We start from the raw sequence: 14,323 nt of genomic DNA on the forward strand, positions 1-14,323 counted from the left end.
TAGGTTACAAATGCACTTGTAGAATGTTAAATTAATCCACTTGTTTCTTTATACAGAATGCCCAGCAAATCCATGGCCCTTTTCTTGTAGTTGTACATTGTCTACTTTATCAGACTGGCTAAGTATGCTAACTGCCAAGTGAGTAACATAAAAAAGAATCTTGCACTGACTTAGTTATAAACATGAACATGTAGCTTATATTGTGAATTTTCTTGAATTTGCATGTTTCTGTGTTTTCGTCCTAGTATTTCTTGTTATCTTGCTTGATGTTGTTATCTTGCTTGATCGTCACACCTTTGTATAACTTTTATTGACTTATAATTTGTTGCTGCTTCTATTACCTTCCTTGTTTATCAGATATATTGTTTCATTTTATTTATAGAATTTATTGCTTATACTATATTTGAAACCGTTGCAATTTTAAAAAAAAAAACCAACATAAATTTGCAAAACCGCCGCAGATTTTTTTAAATCCAATACAGAAATAGCGGCGGTTCTGCAACCGCCGCAAAATTTCAACCTGATTTGTAGCGGTTGTGCCAGCGGTTCATTAGAACCGCCACAAAATCATATTACAACCCCCTAATAGGCGACGCTTCTGGAACTGCTGGAATTTCGTTTCTAAGCGGTTTAAAACCGCCGCAAATCCCTAAATAAACCGCCGCTACTTGTAGTGAGAGAATCAAAATAATAAAAATATAATATCCTATAATAAATATTCAGATATGTTGAATAATGCTAATTGACCTAATTGATTCTAATTATACTCTAACAATTATATTCAATTAATTGATATACATAATATTAAATTATGTGATACTTAGATATCTAATCAAATTAATTAGTTAATATAATTAATCCATCGTAATGAATTGTATTTAATAAATTAAAAGAATTAAATTAAAAAATACTCTTAGAAGTATACCTCATCAATTTTATTATTAAGTGCAAAAATTCAATTTTTATACAATAAAATAAATAATATTAATATGACAATACTCTACTCTTAGATGAAGTTCTTCCAAACCCTAATCAGAACATGGAGAAGAGACGAGCCTTCACCCACGGCCATTCGCCGTCCACTGTGAAGCAATAACACATGCTGCTGGCAACCTCACCTCGTTGTCTGATCACTCGTTCTTCCTTTCCAACCCATGTGAGTTCAAAAACCACGCCATACAACACATCCACCATTTTTCACATTATTCTAGCCATATATATACACAATACAAATTTTCAGTAAATCAAGAGTCTAAGCAATTGCAAAAATTGCCAATCCCAAGTCTTATTTTGAATAGGTAGCTATTTGATTTTTTTTTGTTGATTGGGTAGCTATTTGATTTGTAGTGTTTTGGATTATTATTATTATTATTATTATTATTATTATTATTATTATTATTATTATTATTAAGGTTTATGGATTGTATATTAAGGTATGTAGATCCTTTTTTCCTTGTAATTCTCCTATTTCTTTTTAATTTAACAAGCACACAACTTTATCGATGAAATGCTTTAATTCAACTAGAATTCAAACTAGTTTGGTGCAAATGTTTTTGTGTAGTAAAAGCTAAGTAAAGATTCACAAAAGGAAATTAGGAAGGGTGCTTCTAAAAATGAACCATATGGATGTTAAAGTATTTTGAAATGTGTATTTGGGCTATGTTCGAGGCATACAATTTGGTGTTTGTCTATCTTAAATAATTGGATTACTGTCTCGCTTAAGATCGAGAGTTTATGAAGTCTGTTACGTATTAGTAATGAATCATTGACAGTTAAATATCAAAACTTGAAGTTATGCACTTCCTATAGAAACAAGTGAATGTTCTTCTGAATTGTTAAAGGGTCAATTACCACCCATTTTCCTACTTAGTTAAAATTCATCATTTGTTTAGAAAGTTAATTTGTGAGGGTTATGACCTTTCAATTCATGATTTTTTATTTATGTAGCTTGTGAGTGAATTCTTCTTTTTTTTTTTTTTTTTTTTTTGGTTTTCATATTAGGTAGAAGATTCGAACTTGTCGATGTTAAGCTTTTCTTATATGTTACATATGAACCACAAAATGATTGAATAATTGTCATCGTAATATTCATGGTTTCTCTATTCGAAATTATGAAAATTATTGACACTTTTACAGATTCTATGTTATATTTGCTTATCACATAGCTATATGGAAGACTCGTAATGTGTGTAATAGTACTTACTTTTCGTAGGTAGATGAGTTATGAATTTTTGGAGAACAATGGATGAACTAAATCGTTGATCATATATATAAGTCCTTTGATGTATAGAATGTTTTAATATATGCCTTTTGACTAGTGAATGAATTGAATATTTTATTATATAAGAAAATTTTATTTTATTGAGAAATTAAATGAGTATATTTGGTTGAAAGTGATATGTGATAATAGGAAGTGGCTCAAAATTTAGCAACATAATAGGAAAAAAGAGAACTCAGTGTTAACGACAATTTAAAACTGCCAATACAACATTTTGAAAAATTGGGGCAATTTAAAAATGTTGATAAATATATATAACCGAAAATCACTACATAAAATTATTGCAACTTAAAAACACTATTATCAATTACCACGATTTGAAACCATCAATAATGGTAGCCCAAAAAGTGTCCCAATTTAGTCACAATTAAGCATCTCTACAACTGTTGCAAATAATTTAACATCAATTTTACGGGTGGTTGTCTAAAACTATTGTTAAATACACAAACGATGCTGGTCAAATTGGAGATAATTCTGTAATTGTCGCGAAAAATTTTAGCAATGGTTAAAACTATCGTTAAACATTAATAATAATAAAAAAATTGTCTCTAACTTGGTACTTTGTTGTAGTGTATGTATTATTAAAGAATAAAGATAATGTGTAAATGTAGAAACTTCATAAGATAGACAAAAAGAAAAGGTAGTAAATTTCAAAGTGAAATCTTCTATGATAAGATGCAACTTTGTTGTCCCGATCACCATATTCCCAAGGAATATAGAGCAGTAAAGAAGAGTTAAAGATATTGAAAGACAGATACTCTCTGTCGGCTTCATCAACTAACTCAATCCCCTTAGGAACTTCAATTGAAAGGTGTTCTCTCTCTCTCTCTCTCTCTCTCTCTCTCTCTCTCTCTCTCTCTCTCTCTCTCTCTCTCTCTCTCTCTCTCTCTCTCTCTCTCTCTCTCTCTCTCTCTCTCTCTCTCTCTCTCTCTCTCTCTCTAGGAAAATGACTTAGCATTTTAAAGTTAATTATTCTTCTCTTTTAACCTTTTCTCCTTCTTCACTGCTCCTATCTTTCCAAATTCCATATTACATGCTTGGAGGCCCGGTTTTATCTTTTTATCATTAAAAATTTTAAAAATATATATTGAATAATAATAAGAAAAATTTGGGGTTGTTCTATTTTCCCGAGAGATTTGTCTTCAATCATTGGGCATAACTAACTTGGTTCTAACTAACTAATAATGATTAATGTCCCTAACCGTTATATATAAAGGTTTAACCGAATTACTTGAATTTAGCAATTAAAGCTAGGTCACCTTATAAAAAACACCGCCAAATCCCAGGAGAGAATATTAAATTAAATATTGCAGTAATACGAAAATTCAGTCTATCTTTTAATAATTTCAATTTTTGTTTTCTTTTTTATTTTACTTTTACAGTCAATATAAATAATGTAACAACACGGGTTGTTCATGATTAGAACTTAATTATTGGAATTTAGAAGAGCGCTCCCAAGACACACACTATACTTGAAGCAACCTGAATTTATTTTACAAATAAAAAAATAGTATTAATCACCACATAGCAATAGCATCGATCTTAGCGAATAAATATATTTTAGGAAGCTAGAAACTGCTTAGTAGTGACGCAGAGAATGTTTCATAAATGATGTCAGGCTAAAAAAAAAATCAGTAGAGAAGTGGGGGTCCAAGAAAAAAGAGATATAAAGAGAAGACCACCAACGTGGTTAAAAAGAAGAAAAGTTATCTCTATATCCTCGAATTTTTCACACATATCATCATAACAACATGCAAGTAACCAATTTTCCCATAAACAATAATTGAATATTGAATATTGAAGCAAGCTCAGCATACAAACATACATACATAAAAACCAATCATCAAAATTACGAAAAACTAGATGAAGTTGGAAAACCAAGTGAGAATAATGCTCACATTTCAAGCACATAATCACTTGTGCTTATACGATAATTATACTAATAAAAGTTAGAATTAGAATAATAATAATAATAATAAGACTCATATACTTCGCCATGCAAACGGCATTATACCCACATAATAATAAACAGTACTTGATGAGAGGAGGAAATAACCCTCGTATGAGCTTCTAATTTGACCAAAATACCCCAACTCGAAAAAAACCCTAGATATATGATACTATTCGGAGAGAGTTATTTAATTTTCAGCGTCAAATGAAAATTAAGTCGTCATCATCATAATCAATTACAATCGAGAAGCATCCTCATCCAAATGGTGAGCTTCTACCTTGTGCCATGGTTCCAGTGCTGATCATAGGACTCATCCTTCTCGGTGAAGGCCTTTCAAGCTTCATAGAAGCATCAAATTTCTTGTTATCTCCGTCAGCACCTTGAAGAACAGGCTTTGTGTCATAGATCTCAGCCATTGGATCAATCTCATGAGTTCCTCTATGATCCATCTGGATTTGTTCACCTTTGAACAAAGAATCATCACCAAGGCATGAAGAAGCTGTTCCCAAATCTTGAAGCCTAAGATCGTCACTCCAAATCAAAGGGCTTTTCCCAGTGTTGTTGCCACTACCATAAGGGTTTGGCCTCTTCTTGTTATTACTACTGTTATTGCTCCCACCAAGGCAAAGACCCTCATTGATTGGAAGGAATCCACTACCGTCAAGGGTTGGCTTCTCCAGGTTCTGGTGAAGGTCAATTTGGTCATTTCCGCCTCCGCCGCCGTAGATGTCAAGGTCTTGGAAAGATGTGAAGTTTAGAGGGGAACCATAGTCCTTCATGACACCCATGTCAGGGATTCCATGGGCTCCTCCTCCAATCCCCTTCATGTTCGTTGCCGCTGCCGCCACCGCCCCCATGTTCTCAGTTGCCAGGGTTTGATACGCCTTTTCCAATATGCTTTGCATGTATTTTCCTTGTGCCTCAATCCTTAGCTGAAGATGTTTTTGCACCTGCCATATATATATACGTCGACCTAAATCGCCATACTAGATATATGTAATACAAACCACCATTTTATCTTTTTAAAGAAAGAAATTATGTCTATCTCTTTTACAAAATGTCTTAATTTGCTAAACATGTATTCATTTTTTTTATAGAAGACTGATGTTATATGTAATTTAGCCTATAATCAAAATTATTAATTGAAGAAGAAAAAAAGAAATATATAAAAAGAAGAAGAAGAATAAAAATTTGATTAAACTTTTGGATACAAAAATAATTTATTTACCCGGTATTTTTCTTTAGAGAACCTATTTTATTTTTAAGACGTATTTATATATTTGAAAAAGGATTGGTTTGTGCTTACCTCAAGTTGTTCATGGAGTCTTCGCTGCACCTCTATTTGCATCCTAATCGCATCAACCATGTGTGAGTTACTGTTTCATAGTTTTTTTTAACACATACAAGAAAACCCGAATTCCCCAACTCAATACCCACAAAAAAAAAAGGAAAATTCTCTTCAAAAAAAAAAAAAAAAAAACTTGCTTTGCATGCTTGTGTTCAAACTTGAAACTTGAAGAGCATAATATATAGAAGCGTGAGTGATGCATACTCGTTCATGTTGCGGCCAATCATGGCAGAAGACGAGGCAGTGTTTCGTTGCAGTTCTATTGCCGAAGCTGATGAGAGTGCAAAAAGATTAAAGAGATTATCATCATGATGAAGTCTATAGAAGATCGCATCATATAATAAAATGTTCAAGAGAGCAAAAAAAAAAAAATAAATAAATAAATAAATAAATAAAATGGAAGAACCCTAGAAAGAAGATCGAGTGAGTCACCTCTCATACCATCCTTAATCGAGTGATCGTTGAATTCCTTGTGGGGCTGCTTACCGAGCCTAAATTTCTATATACGAAAATGCAAACAAACAAATAACAAAAAGTTAAAGGAAATTAGAAAGAGAGAGAGAGACATATATGTTATGACAAAATCTGAGGAACCGGGAGTATGTGTAGTTGTTTGTGTAACAACAAAAGTGTTGTGAACAAAAAGCAAAAGGAAAAAAGGATGTTAAAACTATATGATTTAATTCTTTAGTTTCTATTCAATTCAAACCTGAAGGTGGCTCTTGAGGTGGTAAAGTGTGAGACCCTTCACACCCATAACCCTCATGATGGTTTTAGGAGTCGCCTCTGCAAATTAAAATAAATAAAAAGACTATTTGTTAAAGATTGATATTATGCATACCCAAATAATATATACACATGTAATAATTAACATCTTCATATATCTTTAATTTAACTACTATTTTGTCTAGCTTGCGGAAAAACTCAACAAAAGTAGATGTTAGTGACGATCTTCGAAACCATATTGAAATATACCACTCTCTAATAGATCAGAGAGGAGTAAACAAATTGAAATCCAATACAACAGAACAAAGGAAGTTAAAGGTTACATATTTAGTTTTGCATTTTAGAATTATTTTTTCTTTTGAGAGCCGAGCGTTTAATTATCATCGAAAAAGGAAAAATCCATGATACCACGGGTACCCAGAAATTAAGAAGAAGAAGAAGAAGAAGAAGAGAGATGAGGAAGGGAATAGTACTGTCAGGGCCACCAAGCTGAGTAACAGCATCAACGAAACGTTCATGGAGTTCAACGGTCCAACGGAGGCGAGGTTTGGGGTCAGTGGTGAGAACGAGACCCGAGTCGCCTTGAACACACATGGGTCTGTCATGGGAATTCATAGTTGAGGGCTTCTTTGGAGGGAACATTCTTTCCATCTCTTACTTTCTCTCTTTCTTTCTCTCTCTCTCTCTCAAGAGATTCAAGAAGAACAAATGCGATATGCAGAATAGGGGAGAAGAGAATAGGGTGCGCTTTTGAAGAAGAGAGGAGAGAGGGCGGTGCTATCTGCTATGTATGTATATGGCTTTTCCCTTCTCAGCTATAAAGCTATTAGCATATGGCAACGGACCAGCTACGGTATCTTTCTTAAAACAACTCTCTCAATTAAACATCAAATTTTAGTAGTAATTAATCAATATAAATATAAATTATTTTGATTTATCATATATACAAATTTTGATAAGTATAAATATAAATTATATATTTTATGTATATAAATTCTTAAAAATATAAGTATAAATTATTCTTAACTAAGTATTAATTTAAAATAATAATAATTGTTGGTCTTGTAGTATTGTTGATAAATATCAAATAAATGTACACTTTTTGATGTGCTTAGACTTTTAAATTACAAGATTATTATTTGTTAAACTATTACAGTAATAGTAATTCTTTCTTCAATTACTACTACTTTGTCTATTTTTCTATCTCATCACTTATTTAGTTTACAAGTTGAATCTGCTAGTGTATGTTAACAAGGGTCGGGTATGGCTAAGAGAAAAAAGAGTAATGATAAGAAACTAATATTGTAAGAGCCAATTTTAGTTAATATTATACTAAATTGTTAAATAAATTCAGTATAAATTTTACTAATAAAAATGAATTTTTGTTGACTTTAAATTTTGAATATTTTTTAAGAGTTTTAGATTTTTTTAATTTTAATGTTAAATGTTGATTGTAATATTATTTGTGTAATAGTAGTTTCTAAAACTTTATCAAGAAAAGAATAGTGCTGTATTTAACAACTGCGTCAGTATGATTCTTAAAGATAACAATATTGTTTCAACTTTATTTGGGTGTTTTTCTTATTTAATTAGTATAAGGACAATTCATGGTTTGTTTTTAATGGTGCCAATTTGATTGCTGTAACATTCAACTTCATGGGATAAAATTTTGTTGAAATTTTTATATTTTTGTATAATAATTCTGATGAAAAAAGTTGTTAAGTATCTTAATGGACTGGATCTACCAAATTGTTGAAAGAACGTGTTGATGGTATTTTTTTTTTTTTTCAAAATGTTGTTTGTACATATTAAATAAAACGAAGCATATAATCAAGTAAACACTTTTAAAATTTAAGGATAAAAATACAAAAAAGATGAGTAAGATCTGATTTGATATAAGTATGGTATAATTAGTGTCTACGGTACTAATTAACTTTTGAAGTGTGCAAATAATATTATTATTTGGTTTCTTTATAGAAAATTAAAAAAAAAAACACAAATAAAGCTAACCCTATTCTAACATGCAGACCATCCTTTGTCAAAAGAAACCTCGCTCCTTCTCTCTCTCTCTCTCTCTCTCTCTCTCTCTCTCTCTCTATATATATATATATATATATTTCTTTCCGTCTCTCATTATCTCACATTCCTTCCTTGGATACTTTATTGAGCATGAATAGTTAATTACATTCTAAATAGAGATACCCTTTATTGTTAAAATATTGGGTATGCATAGATATATAGCTTTTTGGGGCCATCATGAGTGTGAGACCATCCAATGATGATGTTGGAAAAATATGGACTATGCAACATTTAATTAATTAATTTATTTCAGGTATAGTACAGTAGCCATAGTTAAATGTAATTGAACAATAATTTTTGCTTGATGTATTATGGACAACATAATCTCACATTTGGCTGTTTATGTGTTATGGCATAATGCATGGGGGCATTTCGTGGTACGACACCCTTTTTAGCATAATTATTAGTACGAACCTCGTCAATGACCTATCAGATACAATGGTAATAATAGAAAGCATTATTGACTTTATATGTGTCTCAATCATATGAGTATATATTTGGCAGAGTAGTGCTTCCTGATTATTTTAGGATTGGTCCTTACAATAATGAGCATATTATATATTGTTGGCGTATTATAAGATTCATAATAATCTCTATGGGCTCATTTTTTTATAGTGAAAGCTCATCGTTATCTATATGTTAGAGATATAATTTTATTTTTTTTATTAATTTAAATTTTTAAAATAAATAATTTTATGGCATAATATTAAAATTCTGTCTAAAAAAATAGTATAAAATAAATAAAAAAATCTATACAAAAATTAAACAAACTAAAAAAAAAAACCTCTTATTTCATAACACTATAATTAATATAAAAAAGTCAAAATATAAATTAAATCACCGGGTTATTCCGCTCAAATTACTTTCTCCGATCCAAAACAAATATCGATTTTCAAAAGTGGTTTTATTTAGTCCAAAATAATGATGATTTATTAAAGGTAAAGATAATATTAATTGATTTTTTTCCCTTAATAATAACCTTATCAATATCAGAACAAGAGTAAGTAAATTAAAAAATATATAAAAGAAGAATAATTAATAAAGAAAATTTTGCACATTCCCATAAAATTATTTAAAATTAATTGTTTTGATTATTTCATTAACCCATGTGTAATTATAAATGCACCATTACTTTATGCCAAAAGAAATAACAATCAATTTTTGACACCTAACCCGTGCTCCCAAATAATTGTTTCCTATAAATAGAAATTTTAGAGGACAAGTTTTTTTTTTTTTTTTTCCATTTGGCCAACACTGTAATTTTATACAATTCCATAGATAGCTTAGACAACAAGTATATAAACATGCACACCGTTATGTAACTTGTTTAATACAATTTTGCTTAATATCATTTTTTCTCCAAATTTTCTCAACTACTCAAACTCTTTTTTCGCTCTTTGAGCTCTGCTTTTGATGTTTTTATCAAGGTTTTGAAAATCGGTTCGAATCGGCCGGTCGAACTGGTCGAACCGTGAACCGGTGAGTAAGATGATTCGATTAGAAGTCATAACTGCTAAATTCAAAAATCGTTAATGAACTGTCGAACCGGCTGAGAATCGGCAGTTGAACCGAACCAAAACCCGTCGGTTTTCTAAAATCTTCACCAAATCGCGCCGTTTCGTACATTGTGGGAACCCTAACTATGTGAACTCTTCTCCAAAATCCAAACGAAGCACTCTACCACTCTCTCACTCACGCAACCCTCCTCCTTCTTCGTCTCCAGCTCGAGCTCCTCCCTCACTCCCACACATGCTTCGTCCAACCACCGCCGTCAAAGCCACGCCTTGCTTGCCGGTCGTCTCCGCCGCTGTTCGAACTTCGAAACCACCGTCGTCGCTGCAACTGGTCTCGCCCCGTTCCTCCATCGCGCAACCACTGTCCCGCCACGCCGCCTCTGTTCCACCGCGTTAGCCCCACCGTCGTGCTCCTTGTCCCGCTCTGTGCTATGTCTTGAAGGATCTAGTTCGTTCCTTAATTGATTGAGCAGGTAAGTACATTCATCTTCTGATTCTTCTCCCTTGACTAAGCCTGGTCGAATTGGATTTTTCACAACGATACTACAATCTCTGCTCTCTTTAGAAGTTTTTTTTTATTTTTTTAACTGTAATTGTTGTTTTAAACTTTTAATTGGTTAGTTAATCTATAAATTTTCATCTTACTTCTTCAATTGTTGTTATCATTACATTACTGTGATTTAGGATTGTTAATGATCTTGAATATTGATTCTGATATCCTCTGGTTCTATGAATTGATTGATTTGGTTATGATAATTCTTGATTTGAACCTTGCTGAAGTTGTTCTGTTACCTAATTTGTTGGAATTGAACTTGAGCAACAACAAACTAGAAGGAAGCATCCCCTCTGACTTCAAGTCATTCGGAGCTCTTTATTGTTTATTCTCTTGATCTTAGTGGGAATTTGTTGAATGGAACAATACCAAGAGTGCTTGGAGAATTGAAGCAGTTGCAGTGGTTGAATCTCTCTCGCAACAATTTTTCTGGCATAATTCCATCTAATTTTAATGGTAGGTTAAGCTTAACTTTGGTCATGTTATTGGTTTTGCTTCTTATCTTTGGATTATTTGGTGTTTGAAAGAAATGCAACCAGAAGAACAATTTTTCATATGGAGTCATGATGGAAAAAATGGCATTTGAAACCATCATTAAAGCTGCCAATAATTTTGATGACAAATATCTCATTGGCATTGGAGGGCAATGATCTGTTTACAAGGCTGAGTTGCCTTCAGGTATGGTTGTTACTGTGGAAAAAACTTCACATGGAATCAGATGCGGATGATAAGTTCAATTGGAAAGCATTTGAAAATGAGATCAAAGCATTCACAGAATTCAGGCACCGAAACATCATAAAGCTATATGGTTTTTGCCAGCATTAACGATTCTTCTTTTTGGTATACAAATTATAAGTATGTTTTATTATTTTTATTTTTATTTTATTTATTATTTATTATAAAACGGTTATTTTGGTTAAACCACAGTTAAACCGGTTGAATCTGTAAACCAGTGAACCAGTAATCAGAATGATTCGATGACCGGTTCGGTTTTCAGAACCTTAGTGTTTATGGTATCAGAGCTTAGTTTCGATCAATCATGCATAACTTTCACCACACCATTAATAACACAAATGACACAGACTTTTTTAAATTCGATAGCTATGAAACTAACTGAAAAAAAATTCTATTATAGAAAAATCAAATCGAGTCAATAATTGAATATTACCAAATACTAACTCACATCATTGGAGAATTGATTTCGAAAAAACATCTTTTAGTCGAAGATGAAGCTGCGAACACGATCAATCCAAAGTATTCTAAGTGGAAGAAATAAGACGAAATTGTTAAATACTTAGCTTGTTTCCTCAAAGAGCAAAAGATTCACAACTTTCATGGTTGATGTGCCTACATCTGGTCAAATTTAGAGTAGGTTAGAGACATTTTTCGCTTCACAAACTACTACACAAATTAGTAAACTCAAGAACAAATTAAGAAATACAAAGAATGAAGGTTTCATATGTGATTACTCACTACATGAAAAAAATTCTGTCGCCACGCTTTTTTCTTGCCACGCTTTTAGGGATTAATGGCCACGCTTTAATGAAGGTGGTGATTGATTAGAGATTTAACTACGTTTTTTTGCAACGCTTTAAAAGCGTAGCGAAATGGGTCAATGGCCACGTTTTTATAAGAGTGACAATCGGTTAGAGATTTGGCCATGCTTTTTTTGCCACGCTAGAAACAAACACACTTTTAAAGCGTGCCAATACAATTACGTTATAGTGACATTTTTAAAGTCCTGTTTCTACGCTTCAAAAGCATAGTCTAAAAGGATCAATTAGCACACTTTTGAAGTGTGACCTTTTTTTTTCATTTTCGTCATGTTTTAAAAGCGTACCTATTTCCTAACTTATATATATATATATATATATATAGAAACCCTAATTCCCTAACCTTTTCTGTCACTCCCTTTCCTCCCAAAATTGAAACCCAAATTTCAAATTCTCTCCCACCTCTTCTGTCACCGCCGTCTGCCACGTTCCGCCCCTCTCACCGCCATGTTCCTCCCTTCTCCCACTCTCAATCACAAACTCATACTCCTCTACTCCTCTGCCGTTGCTGTCCAGCAGCCGCGTCTCTCAGTGTCGTCATTCTCCACACCATCGATCGCAACAACCTCGTTCTTCTCAGCAACGTTGTTCTCCGTCGTTCTTAATATCTCCGCCGTTATCAACGTCATGATGCTTCATCATTCTCAGTCTCTCCACCTCCGTCATTGCATCTTCCAATGGAGCCTCAACCTCAGGTATTATTTGTTTATTTTTTGTTGTGATTCCTTATTTATTTTGAACTTTAAATTCTGTTATGAAATTTTCAAGCCTTAGGGTTTCTTATTTTTTTTAATTTTGTTTTTAAATTCTGTTTATTTATCATAATTTTTTGTTATGATTCTGATTTTTTATGTTGTTTTTAATTATTCCAGCATTAGAGTTTTCGATTTTTTTAGGTTTGTAAATTTAGTGTGCAATACTATGAGAATGATAACTGATCAACAATGTGAAATAAACGAGTAAAAGAAAAAGTAGTTTATTTGAATGAGAAGGATTCTATAAGCTTTATCGCATCAATATCTTGCGCATTGCCAAAAATTTGTTTCATTGATGCAGGTATTGTGGCATGGGATAGATTTGTTGGCAGTATAGAAGAGGTAATGTTAACAATTTTCCCGCTTTTATGTTCATTATGTCTCACTTTTGGCAACTATGATATCGAAAAGTGGGAATACAATGAATTGGTTAACTATGGAATGACAAATGCACATTTATTATTACTCTTATCTTCTTAATTGGGGTCTTCTTCCAAATTCAAATTATGCAACACGAGGAGTTGGTTAGAGACAAGTATACCATCTCTATATATTTTGTATATATATTTAACTTTTTATATTTGCAAATTTTCATTACTGAAATAGGCTTGAATAATCCACATTGTACGACAAGTAAAACATGAAAGTTCTTTTTGATTTTTGAACTATACGTGATTGAACCAAAATTCTTTTAGAATTGAGCTGATTTTTGAATTGTTTTGAGGTAATACTATGGTTAAACCAAAGTTTAACTGGGTTTGTTATGTTAAAGGAAATAAGAATGTATGATGTATGCATGATGAAAATAGAATCATAAAAAAAAATTGTAAACATCTTTTATGAAAATAAGAAAATAGTGTATATGAAAATTAATATATATATAAATAAAAAATTATGCTCATAGGCTATGCAAATAAATGCCTACTATAAATTATAGAGTAACAGAGTAACATGAATATTTATATAGTATGATTCTTTATTAACATGATTCACTAATTCTAGGCCATGGAGTACTTAAGCTAAACAGTTAGAGTTTAGTAGGGCAATTTTACAAGTATGATCTGAATTTCAAAAAGTATCACAGTACTGCATTATAACCTCTACAAGATAACTGTTGCATAAAATTTTCTTTTGTTATTCACATACACTCTGTTGTGTGTCAACGCTAAATCATATTTGGTATTAACTGATTTTACTACTCCATAGTATAAGAAATTATAAAAAAGTAGTTGCTTCCTTTTTCTCTTCTATATTCTCCCTGCTTATCATCATCTCTCCTATTTTTTGGTATTCAATGCTAAATCTTATTTGGTACTAACTAATTTTACTACTCCATGGTGTAAGAAATTATAAAAAAAAAAGTAGTTGCTTCCTTTTTCTCTTTTATATTCCCCCTGCTTATCATCATCTCTCTTGTTTTTTGGTTTTTGATTTCCATTCGTCTTTGATGCATGTTATTGTCTATTTAGGAATATTCCTTGAAATTTTTCTGCAGGAATTTTTTGAAAAGACAACTGACATGGTTTCGAAATGAAAAAAACATATGACTGGCTTAATGCTTCTAAA

General features: G+C 31.9%; 1 protein-coding gene across 4 annotated transcripts; it reads right to left on the reverse strand.

Moving 5' to 3' along the window:
* Positions 1-4,152: 4,152 nt before the first annotated feature.
* Positions 4,153-7,155, reverse strand: APL (Homeodomain-like superfamily protein). 4 transcript variants are annotated; one of them, XM_088497601.1, is made up of 6 exons: positions 6,777-7,155; positions 6,287-6,363; positions 6,010-6,076; positions 5,782-5,848; positions 5,536-5,578; positions 4,153-5,179 (listed from the first exon to the last, which is right to left on the reverse strand). In XM_088497601.1, exons 1-6 carry the CDS (start codon positions 6,952-6,954, stop codon positions 4,484-4,486), a joined length of 1,128 nt encoding a protein of 375 aa, XP_088353727.1. In that variant the 5' UTR covers positions 6,955-7,155; the 3' UTR covers positions 4,153-4,483. The 4 variants fall into 4 exon arrangements, with proteins under 4 accessions (XP_088353727.1, XP_088353728.1, XP_088353726.1 ...); XM_088497602.1 differs by having other exon boundaries at positions 6,019-6,076; positions 6,777-7,138; XM_088497600.1 differs by having other exon boundaries at positions 5,536-5,605; positions 6,019-6,076; positions 6,777-7,081.
* Between the last annotated feature and the right edge of the window lie 7,168 nt (positions 7,156-14,323).

Source organism: Arachis ipaensis, chromosome B8, assembly GCF_059453495.1.
Source record: "Arachis ipaensis isolate K30076 ecotype BB chromosome B8, ASM5945349v1, whole genome shotgun sequence".
NCBI lineage: Eukaryota > Viridiplantae > Streptophyta > Magnoliopsida > Fabales > Fabaceae > Arachis > Arachis ipaensis.

Bases quoted from the DNA above. Each gene is read 5' to 3' on its own strand.
- APL (XM_088497599.1), bottom strand. From the start codon at position 6,954: ATGGAAAGAATGTTCCCTCCAAAGAAGCCCTCAACTATGAATTCCCAT. The intron at 6,364-6,776 runs GTACTATTCCCT...TTTAATTTGCAG, and splicing joins TCAGCTTGGTGGCCCTGACA to AGGCGACTCCTAAAACCATC. The intron at 5,849-6,009 runs GTGACTCACTCG...CACTCTCATCAG, and splicing joins GATTAAGGATGGTATGAGAG to CTTCGGCAATAGAACTGCAA.